Consider the following 27,261-nt stretch of genomic DNA (forward strand, 5'->3'; position numbering starts at 1 on the left):
TTGATAGCTAAACGTTTGATTCCTTGTAATGTCAGCCAGTGGTCCAGTGATTCCATTCAATTCTGCCTCTGACACTATTTTGGGTGCTGAAAATTATACAGTTAGATGGCAGTAACATGCGTTGATTATGCGGTCAGTCACAGGTTTGGTAAATTCTACGTAATTGAAAAAGCTTCTGCAGCAGTCTCTAACATAATATGTACATCTGCCTCTATGTCTCAGCTCAACTGCCCTCGCTTACTGCACTGAGATTCCTCCCTTTCTCTCCATATTCCCTTATATCAGTCTCTCATGTGCAGTATGTTCCATGTTGTGAGCCAATGTACATTTGTGTTTTTATGTTTTGTCCATGCCTGTGTGCGCATATGTTATCTGTATGGTATACGTATGGGTGTGTGTGTGTGTGTGTGTGTGTGTGTTTGTGTTTGTGTGTGTGTGTGTGTGTGTGTGTGTGTGTGTGTGTGTGTGTGTGTGTGTGTGTGTGTGTGCGCGCTCACATTTTTGATGCATCTTTCATTCATCATGAGCACCAAACAGCAGCATCCACGTAATGGAAATGAGAGACTTTAGACGCATCCCCAGAGGAGGACGCTCACAAGACAAATGAGGGTTTTTAAAGCATTAGCCTGCCAATGTCACCAGGGGCTCTCTCTCCAGCTCTGTCTCTGTCACGCTCACTCTCTCCCTCTCTCTCTCTCACTCTCTCTCTAGCTTCCTCTCTGTCAAACACTTTCTCTCTCTCTTTCTTTCCCCCTCTCTCTCTCTCTTTCTCTGTTTCTGTCTGTCTCACACTCTTGCTTTCTGTCTTTCTCTCACTGTCTCTCTCTGGCTTTGCCTCTGTTTCATTCTCTCTCTCGCTCTCTCTCTCTCTCTCCAGTTTCAACCAGGCATCTCAGCTGTTGTAGCTCATCTGCAAGCTCTGTCCGTCTCTCAGGGTGTCTGTCCACTTACATCTTTGTCTGAGGAGGGCCTAAAGCCCACCCTGGTGTACACACACACAGAGACACACACACACACTGCACATATATACTGTACACACACACACACACACACACACACACACACACACACACACACACACACACACACACTCAGACACACTATAGCCCTTATAAATAAAGTGGGTAACGCTTTAGAATAACATGTGCTTATTAGGTATTAACAGTGCATAATAAGCAGTTAACAATTCATTACTAACAGTTAGTTAACTGTTGTTATCCTTTAATAACATTAACTAACTGTTAACATGCAGCTTGTAAGTGATAATAAGCAGCCTTTTAAGTTACTTACAAGCATATTTGTTAACAGTTGTAAGTGTTAACAAGCAGCTTGTTAATGCTTGTTAATGGTGTATAAGACAAAGAGGTGGATAACTAATACGCTTATAAGACCTTTCTTACCTATTTGTAGTAAATTTTGCAGCCCCCCAATCTAAAGCGAGGACCATGTAGCCTAAAGTTCCACAAGCCCAACCTTCTATCTCTCTATCTATCTTGGTTTAGCTGTGAGAAATACACCTTCAAAATTGTTGCAGTGAGCAGGAATCGAACCCCGGTCTCCCGCGTCAAAGAGTGCATCGCTACTTGTTGAGCTACACTACTGTTCCTAATTGGCTAATGGAAAATATTCTGATGTTCTATATCATACTAGCTATGCTTTTTACAAATATGTTTCTGATGGAAAGGTGGTGTTTAATTTCCATAATCTTTGTCCAGTGAACGCATAAAACAGTTTGTCAGTTTGTCAGCAGTCTAAAGATATGCCAGCTTTGTATATAGTTTGGTTACCTAGCAACCGAGGCTTAAAGACGATAAGTGGGTGCGTTCAAAGCTCTGGTTTAAAGTTGCAAACATAGGCGAACGTTCGTGATCGATTTGAAACATGTTTCAGTTTGCCTTGAACAGAGGCGAACATTCGTGGTCTGTTTCTGCATTAATTAAACACCACTTTTCCATCAGAAACATATTTGTAAAAAGCATAGCTAGTGTGATATAGCACTTCGGAATATAGAATCAAAATAAACAATTTCATCAGTAGCACAAGAAAAGTAGTGTAGCTCAATAGGTAGCAATGCACTCTCTGATGCAGGAGACCAGGGCTCAATTCCTGCTCACTGCAACAATTTTGAAGGTGTATTTCTCACAGCTAAACCAAGCTACATAGAGAGATACAGTATAGAGAGATAGAAGGTTGGGCTTGTGGAACTTTAGGCTACATGGTCCTCGCTTTAGATTGGGGGGCTGCAAAATTTACTACAAATAGGTAAGAAAGGTCTTATAAGTGTATTAGTTATCCACCTATTTGTCTTATACACCATTAACAAGCATTAACAAGCTGCTTGTTAACACTTACAACTGTTAACAAATATGCTTGTAAGTAACTTAAAAGGCTGCTTATTATCACTTACAAGCTGCATGTTAACAGTTAGTTAATGTTATTAAAGGATAACAACAGTTAACTAACTGTTAGTAATGAATTGTTAACTGCTTATTATGCACTGTTAATACCTAATAAGCACATGTTATTCTAAAGCGTTACCATAAAGTGTACTAACAATGCATATGTGGTTGTATGGTGAGGCTGGTCAGATGTGGTTGTATAGTGAGACTGGTATTGGAGGAAAATAACAAACAAATAGAAATGAGTGAATACAGAATTCACAATGTTTTTAAAATCATCAAGGCCCAAATGGATTTATCTGGCTTTGTACATTTCTAGTAGGAATGTGAACGTTAGTCAGCCTCAGTGACAGTAATGCAGACCTCCAGCGCTGCGCCACACTTGGGTGGGGTGGGGTGGGGTGGGGGTGGGGGGGTGGGAGTGCAACGTGGAGAGTGGGTGGAAAAACACTTTCCCTGGCCGGAGGGGAAAGAGCATTACTGAGTTCATCGCTTCAGAGGAAAGCCTCTGAGATCTGATGATTCATCACTGCCCTGGTTAAAAGATTTAATATGTTGGCCTGTCGGCTTCCGCAGCTGCGCACCTGGCTGTAGTGCTCCCTTGTTTTTGTCATGGTCCTCCACGCCTCCACCTAGATTCCCCTAAGGCTTATTTCAGCTGCCGGTTAATTTGTAGAAACCTCTTTTCAAAATGTGTTCTTCACAGAAGGCAAACTGAAGATATCCGTGTCTTTAAGATCCTGTACACTTTAAACTGTATAAACTGGACAATCAAGCAGAGCGACGCAAAAAGAGTCAAATAGGTAACGAGGAGAGGAGAGAGAGAGAGAGAGAGAGAGAGAGAGAGAGAGAGAGAGATGTGGAGGAAGGGACACATGAGCAGTGAGACAGAAAGAGCCAGACGGGAGAACCTGTCAGTGTGCCTGGGAGGAGGAGGAAGAGGAGCAGCCCAGCCATCGTGCACAGAAATCGGATAACACGCTGTTCTGGGCTGCCCCCAAATCATCAATACCTACTTAATTACTAAATATAGATAATGCTGTTATGGCCACTTAGCTGGGTCTGCCTCTGTCTCTCTGCTCCCTGTTAGCGAGCGTCTCTATTTCCATTTTCCATCAGTGTAAAGAGATTTGTAACAGGCAACTGTACGTCCTCTTACCCAACCCGCTTCTCTGTCTGTCTGTCTGCAGGAATCTTCATATTCATTTGCACTGAAATGCCTTATCAGCCTCTCCACTGTTATACTGCTGGGTCTCATCATTATGTACCATGCCAGGGAAATACAGGTAAGACTGACACACCTATTGCCTGGTCTCAAATGTATATCATACACATGAGAAATTACAATCTACAATATCAAAAATCAAAGCTACTGTACACATATTCAGGTTGACTTCTGGCATGTGTAACTTGGAGGGGTTCTTTTGTTTCTATTATGTGGTAATCCAGCTGTAAAGGGCCTTGAGGCCATTTTTCTCAAGTGCTAGTTTAGTCAAAGTGATCTGTGATGTTCAAGTAGCGAGTTTAGATGTCCTTCAAAATAATATGTCCAACCCTGAAGCTGTTGTGAATTCTAATAATTATTTGAAGTAAATGACACTCACAGGCAGGGAAACCTTACTGACCTCAGGGTGCAGCACAGTGTGTGTGTGCGTTTGCACAGGCAGACTGTGATTAATGCTCACATTACACCCAGAGCTGATGGCCAATAAGAGATGTAATCTAATAAAGACCTGTCACTTATGAGTGTAAATAGCATTTAATTGGCCATTCAGTTGCCACTTATCAGAGATAGGCTGAGCAGGAGGTGGGTTTCAGACAGGCCTGGCCTTCACTGTTGGGCGTGATGAGGTGATTAATTGACATGACAGAGGAGATGTGGACGGTGCACATGAGTAAGGTATGATGGATGGTAGAACCATGATGAAATAATGATAGAAACAGGGGGAACACTTTAACTGCCTTTTCTGAGGGTAGATGTATATAGCCATGACAAATACACACACACACACACACACACACTATAAACAGTTTCCTGAGGAGGGTTTGAAGAAGGGCCCAACCAAAGTTTTGAGGAATATGTAACTAGATGCTAATGCATTATGAATGGCTTTTGTTGACTGTAAAACAACGTCAATGACTGACTCAACACTTTCTTGACAGATAAAAAAAAGCAGGTTTCCTCACAACTGGAAGTGAAATCGTAATCATAAACCGCTTCTTCTTGACAACTTGTGAAACTGTGAAAATGCTAGGCATTCACCTTATGCCTGAAAAAAAGAAATGTGTACTTGTTGAATGTGTTCTTTATGATGCAGAGCTGCCATCAGTGATCTTGTTATTTTCAGACAGTATTGGAGAATTAGTGTTGTCTGAGTGTTTCTGATGAATTTTGTTTTGGGGGGGAAGAGTAATAATCTGGTTGAAGTTGTTTTCATTTACTTTCTCAAACAAATCACAAACTCATTTATTTGTCCATAAATAATAGAAATAATAAAAGACTTTCACTAAATGTTTTCTGACATTTATTATGTTTTCTTTCTCAAAATCTCTGTATGTCATTTCTGTCTGACTTACTCTCATCCTCCCATGATCCCTTGCTCTCTATTCACTTCTCTCTTTCTATTTCTATCTCTCTCTTGGTTCATCTGTTCATCTCCTCATCTCCTGTCCTCTATACTCTCCTTCACCATTACCTTCTTTTTCATTCTTCTCCCCGTATTCTCCCCAACCTCTTCCCCCACGTCCCTCTCTCAGCTCTTCATGGTGGACAATGGTGCGGACGACTGGCGGATCGCCATGACGCAGGAGCGCGTCTTCTTCATCGTGCTGGAGCTGCTGGTGTGCGCCATCCACCCCATCCCGGGCCAATACGTCTTCACGTGGACGGCGCGGCTGGCCTACACCTACGCGCCGTCCGTCACCATCGCCGACGTGGACATCATCCTGTCCATCCCCATGTTCCTGCGCCTCTACCTGATCGGCCGGGTCATGCTGCTGCACAGCAAGCTCTTCACGGACGCCTCGTCGCGCAGCATCGGCGCGCTCAACAAGATCAACTTCAACACGCGCTTCGTCATGAAGACGCTCATGACCATCTGCCCTGGAACTGTCCTGCTAGTCTTCAGCATCTCCTCCTGGATCATCGCCGCCTGGACGGTGCGCGTCTGCGAGAGGTAGGAACGTTCCACCTCCTGCTACTGCTAATGCTGTATCTGGCCTGTTGTTTGTTTGTGTGTGTGTGTGTGTGTGTGTGTGTGTGTGTGTTTGTGTGTTTGTGTGTGATGGTGATGCATCCGTTTTTTTCCCTTGCACTGGCTCGGTACGGTTGCTCTTCTCTCCCTCCCCTGCACGCGTCCCACGCAACTCTCTCCCACTCAACTGTGCCCCAAAGACCTTGGAGCATGTGAGACTGTGAAATGCACACCCCCTCTTCACACACTCACTCACACACATGCAGTGCATAAACTCACAGACACACACACACAAACACACTCACACACAAAACATGCATTTATATGCACAGTGCAGGCAAATACACACTCGTTACTCAACGTAAGATCACAATTCATTCAGACCTTTAGGGTTTTACGAGTGTGTGTATGTTTATTTTTTCTCCTCTCTGCTATCTTTTTTTCCCTCCGAGTAACACAAGGAGCTGTTGCATTATTCATAAATGTGTATGCTAATTGTTTGTTTAGGGAATGGTTTGTTTGGGCACTACGGAGTCGCCCCCAGGATTGCCTTCTATCTTAAACCAACACTTGATCTCTCATGGGCTCCTGAGCAAGGGCTTCTTCATTAGCTGGAGATGTGAGATTGAGATGTAGTCATCCTCATAACAGCACAACCCCCCCGCCCCCCCCCCCCAACCTCCTTTTTACCCTGCAGTGAGAGAAATACAGTTTGTGTTCTGCTTTATTTTCTCGCTTGCTTTTGCTCTTTTTTTGTCTTGTTGTCTCCAAAAAATGGCCAAGATTTTGAACTGCGAGTGGACGTTTTCGTTCAGTGCGACTTCTAACCGAGAATTGCACACTCACTGTGTGACGTCACTGAACGGAAGCGCTTTGGCAGTGAAGCTAGGGTGCAAGGGGGCAGGGCACGTTGACGGGAGAGATGGTGTTTAAAGGACTGTAACTGAGAACAGAGTGGCGACATCAACCTTGAGTGGGGAAACTGCAGGGCTGGAGCAGAAACACGTCTTTGAAAAAAGACGCCTTGATAAAAGTGCACGCTGCCCCTGGCTGTGTCTGAAAATGTGGCATAACTGTCCAAATGTTGATACTGTGGCGAGATTATTTCACCTTTTCTGGAGGCGCTGTGTGGCTTTTTCAGGCAGAGTGCAAAAACATCAAGTGACTGATTCCGAAGTCCTCATGAATGACACTTTCAGCAGATTAGAATTAGTTTAAAATAATTGAAATTTGTCTGATCACCACATGGTTTGGATGGGTATGATATGCCAAATTGAATACTATGTGATCACATAGTGCTTCTGTCTGGGAAGGCCAGACAGATTTTCTTGGCATTGTCTGTCAGGTCAGAGCTTTTGACTGAGTGCCCAAATGTTCCATCACAATCATATGTACTCAGGATATAGTGTTAATAAATGAGGACTTTATCCCTTGGCAGAGCAAAGAGTTCTAAATAACAAAAATCACAGTGTTTGAATGAATTATTCAACCACTGAAAATTACCATTTATGTTGGATTAAACAATTAGTCTTTTGTCAACCCAGCACAATCATAAAAACAAACGTGAAAACAACAACATAAAATTATAATATAATATAACATAATAATATAACATAATAATATAATATTATGTAATAGCATCCACTGTTGTCTGGCTGTCCCCATCCCAAATGGTTAGCACTCTCCTCTACCATCACTGTTTTCATTTGGAATGTTCTTGTTTGTACTCTTGGCAGGACTGATTTTTTTCCTGATAGTAATAGGAACATTTTATCACCACTTCCTCCTCATTGTCTCTCACCCAGTCCCTCTATGCACAGTGAAGACGAAGGAATTAATGTAGCAGATCAGCTTGGCTGTTTGCCTATGCTTTGCCCCAGGCATCTTGCAGGAGTGACAAGGACTTGAAGAGTATGGACAGGGTTTTATAGCCAAAGCAATAAAACGGAAAAGTGTGACAGCTTTGAAACAATCAATTTTGTAGTTGTGACCAAATACCTTAAACAGAAACAATCACGAGAGCTATCTACTAAATGCATGTTAAATTGCTCATTTGGTTTTAAACCATTAGAATTTGCCATTAGTTAGTCATATTGTAGTTTTATACTGTGATGACTGGCAGTTTGTATAGATATGACAAATGGAGATGGTCAAATCAGGCTTGTAATGCTAAATCCTGTCTAAATGAAATTGTGCTACTAAAGCAGCTTTTTATAGTAGCCTGCCCTTCAACAACTCTCCCCCCATAGTGAAGGTGTCCAGTTTTTACCAAAATAGAGATTTGGCAACCCTACCTCAGTGGTGACCCTGTTCTGTCATTTGACTCAGCAAAAGTCCCGTGTCAAAAAACAGAACAGGTCATTGGACAGAATGACACAGCTATACAGATGACAGCCGAAATTTAGGCCACTGTTTTTATTACATTAAGTGTCCTGAATGTTGATGGCCCGCCTGGCTGATACAAATGAGATTCGTTGGCAAAGAAAATAAAGCAGAACAGCAAAAAAAACTGAGTTTGATCTGTCTCTCCCACGCTCACCTGATTGCCCTCTGTCTAATCAGCTGTCAAGCATGTATGGATGGGTTTGTATTCCTTTCCCCTTTTAGAGACTGGTTAGTGATTTCACTTTCACTATTGATGATTTATATTGTGCTTTTTTCTATTTCCCTCCCCCAACAACGCTGCCTTATAGGGATCTCATGTGAGTGTTTGCTTTGTAGTGGGGGGACGCTATTTACTGTTGCACGCAGCAGGTTCCCTGTGAAAACAGGGGACAGGGTTGGGGCCGTAAGCCCACACAGCCATGCAGTTTCTGTTTGGTTCTCACTTTAAAAAATCAATCAGTACAGTAGCGACCGTGACCTCACTGTACTTGGCTTGACTTTCAGCAACATGGCTTCTTTCTGATTGATTGCTTGTTTGATCCAAACAGTAGGCACTAAAGGATGTGGTATGAAAAATGATGTAGAAAATGTCACTGATAGTCTTTGACAAATTGGTCATGAAATTTTTTGTAATTTTTGTTCACATTGGTTATATTTATTGACTATGATAGAGTAATATTGCATTTGTTCAACTCCAGTTATGCCAGTTTGAAGACCTGTTGTTTCTCATGCCCTACCCTTTACTGGTGCTGTGGTACAGAGTTTGGGGATCCCAGTATGGGTGACCTGAAAACCATCCCTCCTTCCAGGATTGGGTCATGGTTTGGATTGAAAGCAACTGAAAGTTGCACGTCATTTTAGAGAAATAAGTTAATATATCCTTTGCTTTTCTACCTTGATAATGATAGTACTATATCTGTATCTGATGTTAAAGGACAGCGGCACTGTTACAAGAAAGTCAGAGCCTAGATTTACAAAATGAGTTGCCCTTTGTTGCTGACAAATAACGTTAATAAAAATGTTAAATAAAGGGATACCTTTAAGTAATAAAACAATAATAACTTTAATAAGTCAGCAACTCAAATAGATTCTTAGCTTCTACCATTCTTTTTGCATTTGGGGCTAATTCAACTAGCAGCTGGCGCTATTGCAGATCAGCTGCTACCCCAGCTGGGGGCTGGAGCCATTCTTTCTTCTAACAGTGCAACGCTGAACTGTGATGGCTGACATGAGGAGGCGAAAGGCTTTTGTTGCTTGTCATTTCATCTCTGACGTAGTTAGCGGCGCTTTGGGTTCCCTCCAGTGGGTACAATGAAGCAGCATCCTGGGCATCCTTCGTGTTTACCCAGCCTGTTGTCATATTAACAGCCCCCTCTTTCTCCAAAGTGTGCGTGAGTACTAGTGGATCTGCACGCATCGAGGACCGTGCTGGGTGCATCCTTTTTACCTAACGGCGTGACTCACAGTACATAAAAACACAAGGGCTCCCCCTCTGCATGGAGGGGAGGCGGAGAGGACAGGCGAGTGATTGGAGTGGGAGTGGGCAACACTGCAGATGCTTGGCTCTCAACATGCATTGTCATGAAGGTGCTGGGAGAGATTGTCCCAGCAAATCATCTTTATGCTATTCCTCTGGATCTTAACCCGTTCTCCTTTGAAGTATGCAAAATGATCCCCCGTCAACAGGGAAAGCCATTATATGCCAGCTGAATCAATAAGCAATTAGGACATTTTGGCAGAATTTATGGAATTTAATTTGTGCAGCCCATCAGGGCTCTGTAATTAACCTGCTCCAGAACTGATTGCATATCCTTCACAGTTGCATTGTTGCACAGACACAAATAATTGCATAATTGTTTTTCAGCAATATTTGAAAGTACATTTACATTTATCTTTTTCCCTTTATATTTTATGGTATATTTTCTTTGGGCAAATTTCAGATTGTTTACAGAAAATGGGATCTCTGTTGAATCTTTATTATGACTGAGCAGTGGTTCACAACACTATTTTCTGACAATTCAATGAGAGACACATATTTAATGTAAAAAAAATATTTGTGCTTATTAGGGGGTAGGGGTGATTGTAATGCCCCACTGTTCTTTATGGTGTCAGTAACCTCAAAATCTGTGAAATATGGCTGAGTATGCACTTAAATCTCTTATAATCAGAATTAGCTGATCTTGCATGCAGCTAACCCAAATGTGTGGCCTTTTTTATTTATTATTAATTTAATGCTTAATAATTATGAGCCTATGTCAGCTGTATCCTTCACTGATATGTGGGTTGTGTCTGGGTTCAGGACCCTCTCTCTCAAAAGATAAACATCTCAGACCGTTGGCAGAATTGTAATGCCGGATTAGGCTCATTCCCTCCATATCCAGAGCATTACATTAGCTTCAGAACCAGAAGTCGGGTCAGGTCCTCTGTCCTTCATGCCTCCTCTTATCGCTCCCTGTAAGATCTATAGAAATGTAGTGGCTCACTCAGAACCCAAAAGGCCAGTGCACATAAATCATTATTTAAACATAATATGAGTTTGTTATTTATTTATCATGTTACAAACTCAAATTCATTCAGTTTAGTAGATGAGTGGTGTGAGTGATTTTAAGATAAATAGTAAAAATGTAATAATGGTTTTAAAAAAGCCATTTGGACTCCATACTACTGCTACTCCATAAAACCAGAGCCATTCTATTTCAATTCATCTTTTGTCTTGTCTTAAAAAAAGGGAGAAAAAAAATCTTGCGCTGTGCACTGGACGGTGGGTTGAGGAGCCCAGAGTCGCACAGTCAGCAGGTCTCCTACCCCGCTGGGAGCTGGACCTCCCCACTGAGAACACCTGCCGCAGCGGCAGCAGTTACAGTACTCTCTCTCTCTCTCTCTCCTCTCCCCCTTTAAATTACGGGTCGACTGGCAAGTGGAGGAGTCGTTTAATAGCACTCAAGCTAATGAGTCTCCGAATAAATTGGTGTAACGGGGGAGTCGGACGCTGATTGATTGAATGTGCACAAAATGTACAGTGGTCGCTTCGCCTTGAGATGGGGGGGTAGTGGCAGGCGCATACGGAGGCTCGCTGTTGGGGAACTGGTCTGATGCTGAGCCTCTTTGGCAATCTTACAGATGCCTTATTTATCTGAGGCCCAACATCCATATTTCCAAATATCTCTATTCATATGCTAAGTCTTTGTAAAGTCGGATAAGATCAGACTCATATTTTTGAGGCTGGGTTTTTTCTCTCGTGATGTTACGGAAGTGAGTCATTCTCTGTGAGAGCTCCCAGTGTCAGTGCCAAGCACCACTGAGCAATGGTCTGTTCGCAGGATCGAAGTGTTGGCAAAGCCACCTTACCGAGTGACCTGTGAGCGCTGAAGGACAAAACGGAGGTGACCAAAACTACCACCTTACGCCTTATAGAATCCAGACAATAGATGGCTCTGGCTAAAAGAGCATCTCAACCATGGCTTTCCACTTTAGGCATATTAATCAGCTGTGTATCTGAGTTGACCATTCTGTACGAAGCGTCCTACAGCCGGCCGGATGAGATAGTGTTGTTTTTAATGCACGGATATTTCTCTGTGAAGCCAAAGGTCAGCCAGATGCCTGAAGAAGGTGAAACTGCTATATATAATGTTAAAGGCACAGGATGGAGAGTCAATTGACTCAAATCACTAGAACTTTGGGCTAAAGTTAAGATTTTCTCCCATATTGCAAAGAAATTACAAATTTGTCAAGAGTTCAGTTTTGGGGAACTTCTTTGGGTGTTCTTCTTTGCTTTTATTTTTATTTTGTTATCGAGGAGGCCTAAAAGCATATTTTATGTCATTCATTTTGAAATATTAATTGATAAAGGCATCTTCAAAAATGTAGGCGCCCAGTTACAAAAATTTCTACAACATGGAAAGCCAAAGCACCTAAAAAAAAAAAAAAAAAATGGATATTTCATAACCATAAACATTTCATAACCATAAATAATGTACAGTATACGCATACCCGTGCTAGAAAGCATCAGCACAAAGGGCCCACTCCGGAGATTGTATCACTTTGTCTTTCCCTTGACCATTACCTCCCGCGCTACATTTCCATGTTTGCATGCAATATCCCATCTATTTGGCTCTGTCAGCGCTGCTTGTTTACACCGTTTGATTAACCCGACCGCGCTCGAGAACGCTCGCGAGCAGATTGCAGGGGTCAGCCCTCGCCCGGGTTGCCTACTACTCATTCCCTCACACCCTCACAGCAGCCAGCCAATCCCTCATGTCTCAGAGAGAGAGAGAAAGAGAGAGAGAGAGAGAGAGAGAACGCACTCAGTGAAATTGGCAGATGGTGAACTGTAGAGAGGCCCAGTATAGGCCCAGTGAGGATATATGCTATATGAGCTCTGAAGGTGCACTGGAGGGTTGAGCTGAGTTTGATTTGATCATCTGTATGCGTATGTATGCATTACAGATTAAAGAAAGATGAGTCAAAGAGAACACAATTGAGAAAAATAAAGTTTTAACATGAGGGTTATAACAGAAACCAGCCATTTGTATGAGCCATGTTTTTTTTATATCAGTGCACATCTGTACTATATCTAACAACATCTATGGAGAGATATGTTTCATCCTAAATATCAAATTACATTTTCCCTTCACAGTACCTTTCCCTAACAGTTATTCTCACAATAACTAACAACTCTCCAAGTCTCCAAGTCTGTTGAGTGACTGATCATTTGCAGTGATAACATGCTGTTGTGATATTATGCATCATCCGTAGCTCACTGAGTGCTCAGGACCATTCAAGCAGAGAATAAGAAATGTACTACCACAAACACTTATAAATGACCGTAAACAACTGTTTGTTTTAACTGTTTGTTAATTTCATCAGCTCATAAATTTGAAAAAAAAATCCTGTGAGTTTTTTTTCTATACTCATCTGTGTCTGGGGGCCAAGCACCTGCTGTACATCATGCATTCAGAAAGATAGATGGCTGTTTATGAATATCCTGAAAAACAGAGGCCTGTGCCAGCTCCGTCTAATGCCATGCCAGCCGACAGTCTGTTCTGGAGCTCTCCGAGGCTGCAGGTCGGTCTTGATGGCCCTATTAGACTAAATGCCCCAAGGAGAGGTCACTCCGGTGGGCATGGATGGTGGTGTGGGCAGCCAGGCCTATCCTCCAGACAGCCTAATGCATCCTGACGTGTCCTCATCTAAAAAAAAAAAAAAAATTGCTGACGCTTGTTTGTTGACATTACGCAGTGATCCCGTGGTGCTGTAACAGCCATCGGCATAATGACAGCTAGCATGCGGCATTTGGCATTGTTTTTGCCAGCTGCTGCATCTACATTTGTTTTCCGTTTCACACTTACATAATTCATCAAAATAGAGGAACAGTATATCATTTTCTTGTTGTAATCCCCTCTCCTCACTCCTCCTCTGAAACATGTTGTTGACCTAAAACACCTCTGGGACAAACACCTGTTAGGATATCCCTACACGGCAGCATCCCCATACTGTAACTTATTGATCACCTCCTGTTTCTGGTTTGTCTCAACCCATCAGTGACACTGACTTAGCCCGTATCATATGACTGTCGAGAAGAGTGGAGGAAGGGGAAAAAAGGGAAGTGGAGTGGAGGGGCTACTTAGCCGATAAGAGTGCCACTCCCTCTGGTGCTGTAATTACCGAAGCTCAGGAGGAGCTCCCCGCTGCAATCGAGACGGTTCCACTGAGCGCGCCACAAATGAACGGCGTTGATGAAAAGAGCCGATTGACTGGAACGTATGATCCACCAGATAATTAGCTCATAGCGCCCGCAGTCGCCGACGCCCAAGCGGAGCTGCTGCCAAGGGCACCGGAGCAAAAGGGGACAGGGGGGCCCTGCAGATGTGCATCTGATCTCTGCTCTCAGGACCGGAGGCCAGGGGTGGGGGGAGAGGGGTCATCTGGCGGAAGGACAGTGGAGGTGGGGGTGGGGGAAGGTGGAGGACCACGTCATAGTGGATGTAGCAGCGGCATGTTGTCAATGTTGGCTGAAGGAGGAGAGGATGTTTTAGAGTGGTGCATTTGGAAGCACAGACTTGTTTGACTGTGTCGTTGAGGGATTGATTGATTGATTGATTTGGTAGACTGGTTTGACACATTCAAAAAGTACATGCATAACTGACAGGCCAAAAGCAGCAGCCTGCACATACAATTAAAAATGTAGAGGATAAAAAGGCAATACAACCCCAAGGGCTTGTCTCCATTATAGTTCTCAGTAAGTGCAGAAATGTGATTCACACTCTCTTTATTTAGTGTGTCCTCTCTCCTTTGTCCCTATTTTTTTACTGTGTCTCTGCTGTTCATCCATCAGTGTGTGACAACACAAGGCCTATAATATCAACATTTTCCCAGAAATCTTACAGTTATTCAAATATGTGGCACTGTTATCGACCCTAATAATATCGGTATGGTGGATAGCAAGGCCAAGGGAAGTAATAATGTTACCTATGGCCCTTGTGCCCTTGTATTAAACCACCCAAGTACAATGCCACATGTCTTTGTTATTGCATTGTTCATTATAATGGTTCTTCATGCTACACATCTCTCTCAGTGTACCTTTACGACCCTCTCACGATCATCTTCAAAGTCTGCTGGACATTAGCCTCGTGAGACCATCCTGATCTCGCGAGCTTCAGTTTTCGCATGCAGAGCAAATGCGAAGCATCCATCTGGTGGAGTCAGGTTAGCTGGACATATACCTAGAGATGAAAAATAACCATACAATTAATTAATGATTAGACGGCAACGGTTCATTTTGCTTTAACATTCAAAGGGAACATGAAAGGAAAGATTATTCAAGCTAAGAAGTATTTGTGTGTCACAGGAACTTGTATCCATGTGTACAGTATATAGTGGACACTGTATACAGTGGAAGACCCCTCCTTGCCTCTGTTTTTCTGACCGTGTTAAGCCCATGGTGCGGTGGCAAAGAGGAGCCGTGTGGTTTACAATAGAGCCAGGCGACCCTCCCTGCTCTTCACCTTCCCACTCCCCCATATGGAGTGACTCTTTGTCAGGCACGTCAGATGCAGAGGCCATTACATTAGCCGCATGCTTTGTGTTATTCTTGCTGTCTTTTTCTCTCTTTCAGTGCTTTTCTCTCGCTCTCTTTTCTGCATGTCTAATGGAGTGTGTCCTCCACAATCTCTCTTTTTTTTCTGGATGATTTTTTTTCTTCTTTTTTTTTCCTCGTGAAAGATAAAGGCTTTCTCCTCGGGAGTCTCCACATGATGGCTGAGGGAAAAGCATTTGACAAATGAGGACTGGCAGATTCTGCCTGCTGATTGGGGGAAAGAAAATAAACACATGGGTCTGTCTGTCTGTCTGTCTGTGTGTGTGTGTGTGTATGTGTGTGTGTGTGTTTGTGTGTGTGCGTGTGTGCGTGTCGCATTCACACATTCTCACACGAATAATAGGTAGTTTACTTTGTATTAACTGTCCTGGGAAGGAAGACAAGTCTTAGGCCAGGGGTAAAAAAGAAAGAATTAGATTTATTCATTCTCTCAGTCTCTCCTGTTTTCCTTTTCTACCCTTGTTTCCTATCCATCCATCTCTCTGTCCCTCACCCTGTTTTAATTTCTCACTCCCCCTCTTCATCCTTATTCCTGTCTCTATCTCTCTCTCGTTTGAAATTGCCAGAGAGAAGGCACCTTGATTTAAGCCTGGGCCCTCTGCCGGCTGGTCTTCCACGTCACGAGTGAAATGAATATTGATGTGCGCAGCAACATTCAATTTTTATTGATGTTGCACTTCTGCGCCTCTTCCAGATTGCCCTTGAAGTGCAATTGGACATCACATATGATCCGCAAAGCGCTGAGGATCCACACCACAGCATATCTCTCGGCAATCTGAGGATTGTCGTCACGTGATAGCCTCATGCAATATGTGTTTACAGACGACCGGAGGGTGGGGGTGGTGGGCTTGTGTGGGAGGTATCAATGTACCCAAAACGTGACTTGTAGTGCTGAGGGAGAACACTGAAAGAATGATGCAGAGTTAAATGCTTACGTCCTGTCTTGGGTTTCACAGACGTTGAGCATATGGCCATATTTAAAGGCAGAGACAATCAGACAGCCCTCTCTCATTAATTAAGAACTCATAATCCAGCACATTATTGAATTCTCGTCTATGTAGCTTCCTTCTCTGGCCTAACTTTTTGCCAGAACTTATAAGCGATACATAATTCATTAATTTAGGAATATTACAAATTGATTTCCTTCAATTAAGTACATTGATGCATGGTTTAATGGTAACTAATTAAGCCCCTACAACAGTGCATCTCTGTTGAGTGAGTATGCGCATATGATACTAATGCACTCATATGTGCATTAGTACACTCAGCATGGGCTAGAATCTTCCCATAAGGACAACAAGTAGACATAGGGCTGCTGGAATCTGAGATAACTCCTTATGTAAATGCACTACTTAATTTAATGAACATAATTTAATGCAGTCTATTGACTCTGGCACATTCCCAAGGAGTGTACTCAAGATGTTGTTCAGTTTTTAATTTGGCAATGAAAAATGATAAGTCATAAAGAGTAGACAGCCTCTGAGAAATCAGAAATGGTTGAAATCACAAAATCAGCTTTTTTACAGAGAATTATGTGAATGCCAAATCTTGATTTCTGAAACATTTCTGCCTAAATTTGTCTATAATAGGTGGGAAACTGATGACTAATTCCAGATCTTTTTTACAGTTGTTAATACATACATGGTACTGCATCGTTGCTACTCTATGCTACTGAGGAAAGATCACATGATCTTTACTTTAGCCTTAAACACTGTCTTCTGTCCTTCATATTTCCTTTCTCTCTTTTAGGCTTTTTCCTTCCCTGCCGTACTCTCCCTCTCTCTCTCTCTCTCTCTCTCTCTCTCTCTCTCACATCCACTCTCTCTCACTCTCAGCTTTCCTGCTCAAGCTCTCTGTAATGTAATTTTCACTAATGGGATTTTACCTTCACTAGCCCAGAAAGTACAGTAATGATTTCTCGTTTTCATGTCTCTGGAACGACTGCTTGTTTATGGACCTTTCCCATAAGCAACCAGCAGTTCAGAGCACTCTTGCCTTTAAATGCTGCTCTCTCAAATCATAGTGTTTGCTCTCATTTCACTGTTACTGTAGTCATGTTTACTTCTTTTGAGCACTGTATTGCAGTAGGGATGCTTTCTTGAAACATCCTCACCTCACTTTTACTGAGTATCTCTCCTCTCTTCTCTCCATTACTTCTATAGGTATCATGACCGACAGGAAGTCACCAGTAACTTCCTGGGAGCAATGTGGTTGATTTCTATAACCTTCCTGTCCATCGGCTATGGGGACATGGTGCCTAACACGTACTGTGGGAAGGGCGTCTGTCTCCTGACAGGAATCATGGTGCGTCTCCCCCATCCGCCCTCTCTTTTGTCCACCCGACACAACCCGGGCTCTTAATCAGCGCACGGGCCCTTAAGCACACCACATAAACGGCCCTCATTGTCATGTGCCGCGGCACAATGTGCCAGCAAAGCGTGATGGAGATCAATTTCATAGTTGAACTCCGGTAACATTCGGTTTTGTCACACACGACACTCACATGCGTGCCACGCAGGTGGCTACAGTAGACACACACAGAGACAAACACCCACACACACACACACACATACTGTTAACACACACACACACACACACACACACACACACACACACACTCACACACACACACACACACACACACACAGACACACAGACACGCACACACACACACACACACACTTACAATCAAGATATTTTCTATCACCGTTTGCCTTTAGATCAGTTTACAAGGCTAATCCTTTGTGCGACAAACACACAACAGAAGCTGAATTGCTGAATAACGGAATAAATAATTTAGGGATTGTGCCCAGATGGCAAACCAGGTGAGTCAATTAGGACCAGTCAGACACGGGTGGTGGATTGTGACCATTTTTAACCTATTGGTGATGGCCATGAGTTGTTTGATCTCAAATAACAAGAATTAATACTGCCCACTACTTTACTGACTGCAAATCTAGTGCTGTTTTGAAATCTGAAACCCAACTACTAATTAATTAAAATTTGACAGTTTCAGTTTACAAGTTACAAAAGTTCCACTATTATTGTTCATGGAAGGCTCCAGTGGCGTGACCAAAATGTGGCATTGTCAGAGAAGCTGTTTAAAATGGACAGCTGGTCCAATAGTTGGCTCACTGGACCTCATGCAAGAGCAATTTATGCAGACTTTCTTCTTGTGATGATGTCTACATACAGTATCTGTTTACTGTTGAATGAAGGACTTTGGTCAGTGATTGGAATGCTTTTATACAAATTAGTCTTCTTGGCAAACAGGGTGGGAGACCTATCGTTACACAAAGTTTAACTTATTATTAGGCACTTTTTATGCTTGCACACAATCCTACTTGATATGCACTGATTTAATTACGCAAATCACATACTTATGTATGTGGTTTGCATAATTTTCCGCTTGTCTTAAAAGAATAAAATAAAAAAAAGATATGATAACAAACAAAACAGATTTTAAAATATCAGAATGTTTCAGTGTCGGGCCCATTGTGCTCCAGCATCCATTACGACTGGAGACAGACATGAGCGGTGATGCCAAGTGGCCGGTTTGACTAAAGCTGCTGTGTCATCTGTTTCCCCCGCAGGGGGCTGGCTGCACAGCGCTGGTGGTTGCTGTGGTGGCCAGGAAGCTGGAGCTGACCAAGGCGGAGAAACATGTCCACAACTTTATGATGGACACTCAGCTCTGCAAAAGAGTGAGTCCTGTCAGCTTGGGGAGGCCTGCTGAAGTGCTAAAGTGTGTTCTTCTTACTGTATGCTGTGCCCACAGGAGACTACTTATCTGTCTTTCATGTCCTGTACATAACTTTTTGGTTCTTTTGAACCAAGATATTAAAGGCATTAATGTCAATCAGTTTCCAGCTTGGTCTTCAATTGATTGTTTATAGACATGAAGTCACTTACATTTTTATAATAGTGTGTTTATTTGGTATATTCCAGATGATTTACTGTTAGTTCTTAATAAATGATGACGTTGTAATACATGTAGTAATAACATTATTGTTATAACATAATTACTAACTTAAACATTATTATTGCATAGTATATGTTTCATGGCATATTTACTTTTTTTAACCCTAGTTTTGTATTTAAACGTTAATGACGTAACGTTAATAAAACACACACTTTGTGGACTGGCTCATCCCGTCATCAACACAGTGCTTTTTCACAGGTGTTATTACTGATGCACCTGTGCTTACCTGTGTTGCAGGTCAAAAACACGGCTGCTAACGTACTCAGGGAAACATGGCTCATCTACAAACACACCAAGCTGGTGAGAAAGATCGACCACGCCAAGGTCCGCAAACACCAACGCAAGTTCCTGCAGGCTATTCACCAGTGAGTGCAAGCGGGATCCCCGTCTTTTTTTATTTTTCTCCTCAAGTGCTGTATTTGTCTTTAAAAAAAAAAAAAAAAAAATGTGACAGCCACTTTAAAACGAGAAATAGCTTTGTCCGTAAATGAAGCATCAAATATGAAGTGCAACACTGTCAGTGGTTTTCTTTTTTTTTCGGGAGTGATTTTACAGAGCGAGTGAGTGAGCGAGCCGCTCTACAGGTAATGGTGCAGGTGCACAGTCATAGGTGGCGCCGAGCTGAGTCAGTGGAGCAGCAGCACTTAACCAGCGGCTCACAACTCCCGAGTGAGCTCCTAACAGTCCCGAACATGGCTTTCCTTTCACTAGCTTATAGACCTTTTTTTTTTTAAATCCCCCACACACACACAGAATAGAAAAGGGAAAGTGAGAGGAGCTGCACTCCTTGTTCTGAGTTGGGGCGGTTGGGAGAAATGTCTCCAGTGTGTGTTTTCCCTGCCAAGCCTGTCTGAAGTCAGACAGTTACAAGAAAGCGGCTACTAGGCAGGTTGTTTTTATTTCTAAGGGGGTGGTATTGTTGAATAGAGCCAAACTCTATCTTTCACTCTCTTCCTGGTCCCCTATTTGAAACTTGAAAAAACTCCATGCTGCAGCAGTCTACATACAGTAGAAAAATAAAGACAAAAAAGGAAGTGATATGAAACAGTATTTTTCTCATAACGATCAAATAACGACCAAGCAACGCAGTCTGTAGGAGCTCTTTGAATCTAAATTTAGTCTGTCCACAAAGCTTGTGGATAGAACGTTGTTTTCTCCTGTCTTTGCTTTGAAAAGTGTTACTCTGTGTACATCTGAGGGTTTTTTCCTAAAACCTCTGTTCTGTATTCTGTCTTTGTTTTGCCCAATCAACGTACAGAGCTCAGAAGTAAGTTGTGTCTTTCCTGTCCTTTATACTGTCAGTGCCTCACTCTCTCCTCTTCACCCCTTTTGTTTCTGGGTCGCTGTGAACAGCAGACATGATTGACATAATTTGTTTACGTGCATGAAGTTTGAAGCTGGATGCTGGATGACCATCCCTTTTTCTTTTCTTTTTTCGGTTTGCCCTCACGAGAGAAGTCCACCTGTTTTTGAGTTAATGAATGCATTGCCCACCCCCCCCCCCCCCCACACACACACACACAAACACACACACACACACACACATGCACATTCAGAGCCTCAATACAAAGTTGAAACCAAGAAAAAACAGAAAAAGTAGGAAACAGCATCTTGCCAAGCTTCAAATGCACCAGCTTTCTCCCGCAGAATCCGATCATGCAACCCAAACCTGTCCAGACCTCCATAACGGCTTGCACTGACCGCCTTCGTCCCCTGACCCTGTCTCACCTCCACCTGTGCCTTTCTCTTAAATACCTATCCCCACAGTCATACCTTATCACAATTACAATCCCACAAATTGGTTTTGGCCAACGCAGCAAGGACATTCAATCACCCTGATGGTGGATTTCACTTGAATGATGGATAATATTTCTCCTTCCCTCCTTGCCCCCTCTGCTTGGTCCTCCCTTTAGGAAAGAGAATCGTTCCCTCCCCCCCTTTTTTATTTTGGCTGTGGGAATGAGATGTTCTGCTGAGCACATCAATTTGTATATAATGCATTTGGACTTGGGTTTTATAGGGCCCTATAAAAACTGCCCAGGCCTTAATGCATACAATCATAAATTTCGACAAACAGCCCACACCTGAAAGTTTTCCATAAAGCCTGACTTTCCTGCGCGGTCCTCAAACAGGGACGGACACGGTGTTCCGCTGGAACGGTCACTCTCCTTGTCAGCTGCAGGACACCCTTATGGAGCTCTGGCCTGCCAAGGGACCAACACTGACCAATTTTGGACGTCTCAAAATTGGGAGCCCATTGTTATGAAGCACGCTCACATTTATGTGCATATTTATTTTGTGTGTTTGTTTTCCTGAAAAATAAAAATGAAATCACAACTGGTACACTGCTACATGCTTTTGGGGTGTTTACGAGAACGTGGCTGTCTTTGGCATTGTGCACAGGAGCATGAAGAGGTGGTGGTTAGGACGAGGCATGAAGAACAGTGGGCGGAAGAGCGGTGGGGGGGGGGGGGGTAAGGGGTTGATTGATGTGTGTCTGGCTGTACTCTGGAAAGCGTTTTTATTTTTGTTTGCAAAGTGACCTTTTGCCACGTTTAAGGTTCGTGGAGCTTGAAATGGGGGTGGACGGGGAACGGAGCAGGGAGTCGCGGGTCGCTCACACATGGCTGCCTGATAAACACACAGTTAAAAGAGACTGCTTCCTAATTGCCCTGGAATGAGCTGACACTCCAGTGGATTTCACTGCCTTCTTTCATATGAGGGGTCCCACTGGGAGGTTGCCCTTTAAGATCAAGCCCATGACAGTCTGTACTGATAGATTCTTGTGCCCTTCATGTACTGTATGTTTGTTTCCACCACATTTGACTGATGTAGACGACCATTTGACATGCATGTAAGGGCAATATAGTGTGACACAAACACTGATTATATTGTAGTAAAATAAAAATATTTCCATGTTACATGAAATAAGCTGAGATGTGCATATGGAGTGTGTAGAGTTATTCAGTGAAAATGGTAACCACATCTGCCTAATGCATTCACACACGACCTCTCCCCTGCTTAGTCCTATACAAACACAACCTTCCCTTTCCGGGTTTTGTCTTGGAAGGTGTGGTGGCCAACACGTTTCCCTCTCACTCAGAGCTCATTGTCGCACCATTGTTGTTGCACCATAAGCAACAAAACATTAGTTAGTTAGTAAGACGGTGTCCAGCTTTCTGTCCATAGCGTTTACCTGCCATCACTTGTGGACGCAGCAGCACCCAACGGTTTCCTCCTCCTGGACGCTTGTAATCTCCTCATCTGTTTGTGCAGGGAGCAGGCGAGAGTGACTCACCCACCTCGCTGCCCCATTGTGTGCACAGCACCATGTTATTAGGCCGGTAAAGTTCCAACATCTGTGCTGATTAAAGCAAAACAAAACCCATTTAGTTCCTTAACCTTTCTCGCAGATTACGTCTGATTGTTCTCGAAGGTGCTTTCATTCACAATCCATGCCGCCTAAGCTTTGAACAATTGCAGCATGGAAAGAACTTGTTTTTATTAACTTTACTTGACTCAAAGGCTACCTCCCCTACATGAGTCCCGGGTCTGCTAGTCAGATAAAGAGTGGTATAGTGTGGCCTTTTTTCTAATTGTTTCATCGAATGTCATGAAAATTCCAAGTTATTCTATTGTCAGAATGACCTTTCAAGTGACATTTATGTTGGGCCCATTTTAAGCTTTCTAGCTGTGTCCAGTTTTATGAATTCTTGACCAAATTGCCCCAGCAATTTACACATTTAATTATTTTTCGTGCTCTTTGATATTCATAACTCTGATCCCATCCCTATCTGCAGTGCCTACTGATGTACCCCTCCTGCAACCTTGTGTCGCTGTCATGGCATACACAACCTGACCTGAAGATAATGTGGTTTCTGAAGTCCTCTGAGGCGTTACTTGTTTGCGCTTATGAAAGGGAGAATGTGGCACCTATTGTGATGGAGGGAGAGTGGGAGAGGGGAGGAATTAGATAAAAAAGTGCGAGTCATTTATCAGCAAATCATTATATTGAGAACGTTCTCACAAATTGAGACACGTTTCCTTTTTCCCATGCCCCCTGTGGCTGAATAAGTTTGCATGTTTGCGTTTGCACTTATATTTATGTGTATATTATTTTTTATTTTATTTAGTTTAGTTGTATTTAATTTCCTTCAGAGTCTGGACATGGGAGGACATGTGCATGTCGAGTTCTCTTAAACACACCCTACCTCTCTTTCTTTCCTCCTTCTCCATCTTCAGTCTCTGGTGAATCAGCCGCCCCACCCCCCTCCCCATCATGTTGTGTGCTAACGCACCACTCCACCTCTCCCCCACAGACTCCGCAGTGTGAAGATGGAGCAGAGGAAGCTGAACGACCAGGCGAACACGCTGGTCGACCTGGCCAAGGTAAGAATGAAGAATGGCCCCACAATCTACCTTCATGTTTGTGCATCTGCCAGGTTTATACGTCATTCAGATCCTCAGTGCTCGTAAATCAAGTGAGATAATGAATTATTGACTGCTCTGCTTGGTAGTGCTACTGGTCTGTTTACTTAACTGTGTGGTTACTCCTCAGATATCAATGTGGAAAGTTTTCTATGTTTTCCTTTTCCTATTTCCCTCCTCTATCGCTCTATCCTGCTTTTACTTTTGCTCTCATTTTCATAACCTGTTATATATATTTCTTTCCATCCTGTTTCTTTTTTGTTGCTTTTTCTCCCATTCTCTCTATCATTTAACAACCATTTTTTCTTTTCTTTTATTGCCAATCCTGTCCTCCCTCATATTTGTTATCTTTCCACTCTCTTTCTGCATTTTTTCTTTTCATTTTCTTTCTCAACCTTTCAACCACGCCCCAGACCCAGAATGTGATGTACGACCTGGTGTCGGAGCTACAGGAGCGTAGCGAGGAGCTGGACAAGCGCATCGGCACGCTGGAGGAGAAGCTGGACGCCATCGGCGGCAGCCTGCAGGCCCTGCCCGGCCTGCTGTCTCAGACCATCCTGCAGCAGCAGCGCGACTTCCTACAGGGCCTGCTGGCGCAGCGCGCCACCCAGGAGCAGAGGCCGGGGTCGCAGGGGTCGCAGCGCTCCTGGACGCCCACACGACAACGCAGACGCTCGCCCTCCACCGCCCCACACACTTCCTCTGACAGCGGATAGCACCCACCACCACCCACAAAACCCCACCCTCAACCCTTAACTGACTTCTACCCACACCCTACACCCCCCGCCCCCCACTGCACACTGACCACCTCTGCCACACCTGAAACTAACAACACTGCTTCAAAAACGACTTAGTGAAACAAACAAATAAAACATATTGAACAAACTTTCAGCAGAACAAAGACAAATTTGGAACAGTGATGAATGACCACCTAAAGAAAAACACAATCACCAACAACAGATATGGAAAAAAGAGATAAAAATTAAACACAGAAAATGTATTTTAAATAAAAAATGGTAGAGATATGGTTTATGTTTAGCCATTGTATGGCTGTTAAAGTTAGCTTTTTTGTAAAGCCCTTGTATAGTTAACTTGACTTAGCCTAGGGTGTTGGGGTGATGCTGGCTGTCTCAGTGGAATGTTCTGGAACGGGAACAGAAGGAGCCAGGGCTCAGCAATGCAGACTCTGATTGGATGGGCAGAGGACAGGAAGTCGACTGTGTGGTTTGGAGAGAGGAAATGGACTGTTAGATGGACTGTTAGAAGCGTCCAGCATGTTAGTCAAGGTGCCAGCCGAGATGGCCCTTGGAAGCTCTGGGTTCAGGTCAACACTCGAAGGCAATAAGCAGAGAAGGGAGGCAGGGAGAGTATTTTGTCACACCTAACTGGCACTGACTGAATGGGGAAACTATAGAGAAATAATAGACATTAATATATATCTTTATAGGAATTTTAGGATGTGGTGGTTCATTGGAGCAGGATTCCAATTTTGGCATGTGGATGGATCTGGAATATTATAAACACTTATGTCACTTATTACTTCCATACAAAACAACAATAACATAAATGGACTGTTCACTATGCTTATATAATGCATGTACATATTGTTGTGTTTTTTCCCTTGCACTTAACAAGCCCGCCCAACCTTTATTTTCACTGAACTGCCAAAATTCTAGCCCAACATCTAACATTTTATACATGCAGATAACTATTTAAGATATTCCTTTTTAAACCCTCTTAAAAACCAAGGGAAAATGGAAAGGACTTCCATTTGTTTTTAAGAACCACAATCAATATAATACATTTACATAATACATTATATTATTTTTTTAAAAGAACAACAGCATATGAATTCCACTCATAGTATATCAGAGCTTCCGAGGGCCCTCAAAGCATGGAGATCCAGAGCCAGAGTTCTACTGGACGTCCTATTGGTCGAGGATGACCTCTGACGGTTCTCCTGACAAGACTGGGAACTTAACCCCGCCCCTTGCATGTTTCAATGCAAATGGTGATGGAGCAACTCTTTGGGACGGCTTTATGTTCGTTTTTCTTTTCTCTCCTTTTGTTTTTTACAGAGATTCTTTTTTTATTATTTACTTAGAATTTTTATAGAGGTAGTAGATTAGCTAATAAAATGTTATTAAAAGAGTGGCAGCAAAAAGAGATCAAAACAAGCATTCCTGGTTCTATGACTAAAATTCACGGAGTAAACAAAAAAATGATGCATACATACAAACACCAAAAGTAGACAAATTTAACAATGTGTTGCACATTTGGTTACAACCACAAAGTTCCCAGAATTGGTCTCCAGTTCAACATCTAGGGTGACACTATTGGACATGTGATGTTTTTTACGGGTTCTAAAACAGCAAACTGCCTTTATTGTGTGTCTTTGGCCTTGTTGACAAAGCTGTAGCACCTTTACATAATGCTGGCCTCCAACGTAAGAATAAATCCTTAAAGCAAAAAATGTACTGCCTCTTGCTTGATAAAGATGCTCTTTTGTGGTTTAAAGAAATGACAGCACCCACATATTTGCAAAGACAAAAGTTGTTTAAAGCTCATTCTTATTCAGTATCATGTCTGTGATTTAAAAGTATATGTTAAGATGTTTCCTTCGGGGCACAAATGGTGATGGGCCAATTAGCAACGAGAGGGGATAATACTATCAAGATTGAAATAGAAAGTGAATGTGGTAAACGGTAGTAGCAACACCTGCAAACTGGAGGGTTTCCCAGCCTTTGTAGCCTGCTCTAAGTGCTGCATCTCTAAGTGGCAAGCCAGGCGTGGTGGACAAAGCGGGGTCCTTTACAAACAAACCTGATTTGTTCTGTTACACCCGTTACGATGCTAGAGTTGGAAACGTTTCCCAATTATGAGAGGCCAGACTTTACCAGAAGTAGAAGACCAGAAGTAGTGAGTCTGGCTTTATCAGGCTAGGGTTTCATACCGTTCAAAACATTCAGAATGAAACATCCCGGTTTGTGTTTTAAGTGTAGGCCTATTTAAATGGGTCTAAAACTCATCCAAGCATCCAAAACACATAAGGGCCACACATAATATGTAGACCTACACTGCATGTCAGTGACACAAGACTACTAGCTGCCTTTCATGGTAAAGAGACAATTAGGAAATTTCGTGTTTGAGTGAACTACCCCTTCCAAGTCATAAAGGCTATTTGGATCAAGCTAAGGAACTAAATACATTAAGATATGGTAGGCTTTCAACAGTAATTGTATCAATTGTCTCCTCTGTTATACAAACATTCAGTGTTGCACAGTTTACAGTTTTGGGTCTCCACAGTTTCCAGAATCTACATTTTGGATGGTATAGCATACCCAAAAGTAACGCCATTGGGTCAGATTTCAGTTAATCATGTCATGTGTCCATTTCCCACCACCCCCCTTCTGTGATATCCAAATAACTGAGGTTGCTGATGAAGGTTAGAGACTTCTTCTGCTCACTGATTTCTACCCAGATTTAACTGAATTCATTCAATTATGTCTATGTTCATGTCTTTCAAGCTCCCCTACTTCAGCAGAAGACATCCCCTCACTCCACCCACCCCTATCCCCATGACAGGCTAATGTCCTTGCAAATCCATTTTACAACATAAGGGGAAATTGTCAAAGTACACCAAAACCAAAATATTGTAACATGGTACATTACTTTAAACCATAAATATTTTATTCCTGTATTAGTTTCAGTTCTGGACCTAAATTTTATGGTTTTTATTTTCACAATGTTCTGGGTCTACTGGAAACACCACAGTAT

The 27,261-nt window shown here is 42.8% G+C and overlaps 1 protein-coding gene across 1 annotated transcript in view; it reads left to right on the forward strand.

The window, feature by feature from the left end:
* The window catches only part of kcnn1b (potassium intermediate/small conductance calcium-activated channel, subfamily N, member 1b), a 45,161-nt gene extending 19,218 nt beyond the window's left edge, over window positions 1-25,943 (forward strand). Inside the window, exons 3-9 of the mRNA XM_076278396.1 lie at window positions 3,590-3,685; window positions 5,157-5,575; window positions 17,237-17,378; window positions 18,668-18,778; window positions 19,294-19,421; window positions 23,376-23,445; window positions 23,898-25,943. Of these exons, the coding sequence (XP_076134511.1) occupies window positions 3,590-3,685; window positions 5,157-5,575; window positions 17,237-17,378; window positions 18,668-18,778; window positions 19,294-19,421; window positions 23,376-23,445; window positions 23,898-24,200 (1,269 nt within the window). The 3' untranslated portion in view covers window positions 24,201-25,943. The remainder of the gene's footprint in view (window positions 1-3,589; window positions 3,686-5,156; window positions 5,576-17,236; window positions 17,379-18,667; window positions 18,779-19,293; window positions 19,422-23,375; window positions 23,446-23,897) is intronic.
* Window positions 25,944-27,261: the final 1,318 nt, after the last annotated feature.

The sequence above is a fragment of the Alosa pseudoharengus genome, unplaced genomic scaffold (assembly GCF_046254945.1).
Source record: "Alosa pseudoharengus isolate Yale_2024_CS ecotype anadromous, Long Island Sound unplaced genomic scaffold, YU_APseudo_1.1 YU_APseudo_1.1_scf_11, whole genome shotgun sequence".
In the NCBI taxonomy this organism is placed as follows: Eukaryota; Metazoa; Chordata; class Actinopteri; order Clupeiformes; family Clupeidae; genus Alosa; species Alosa pseudoharengus.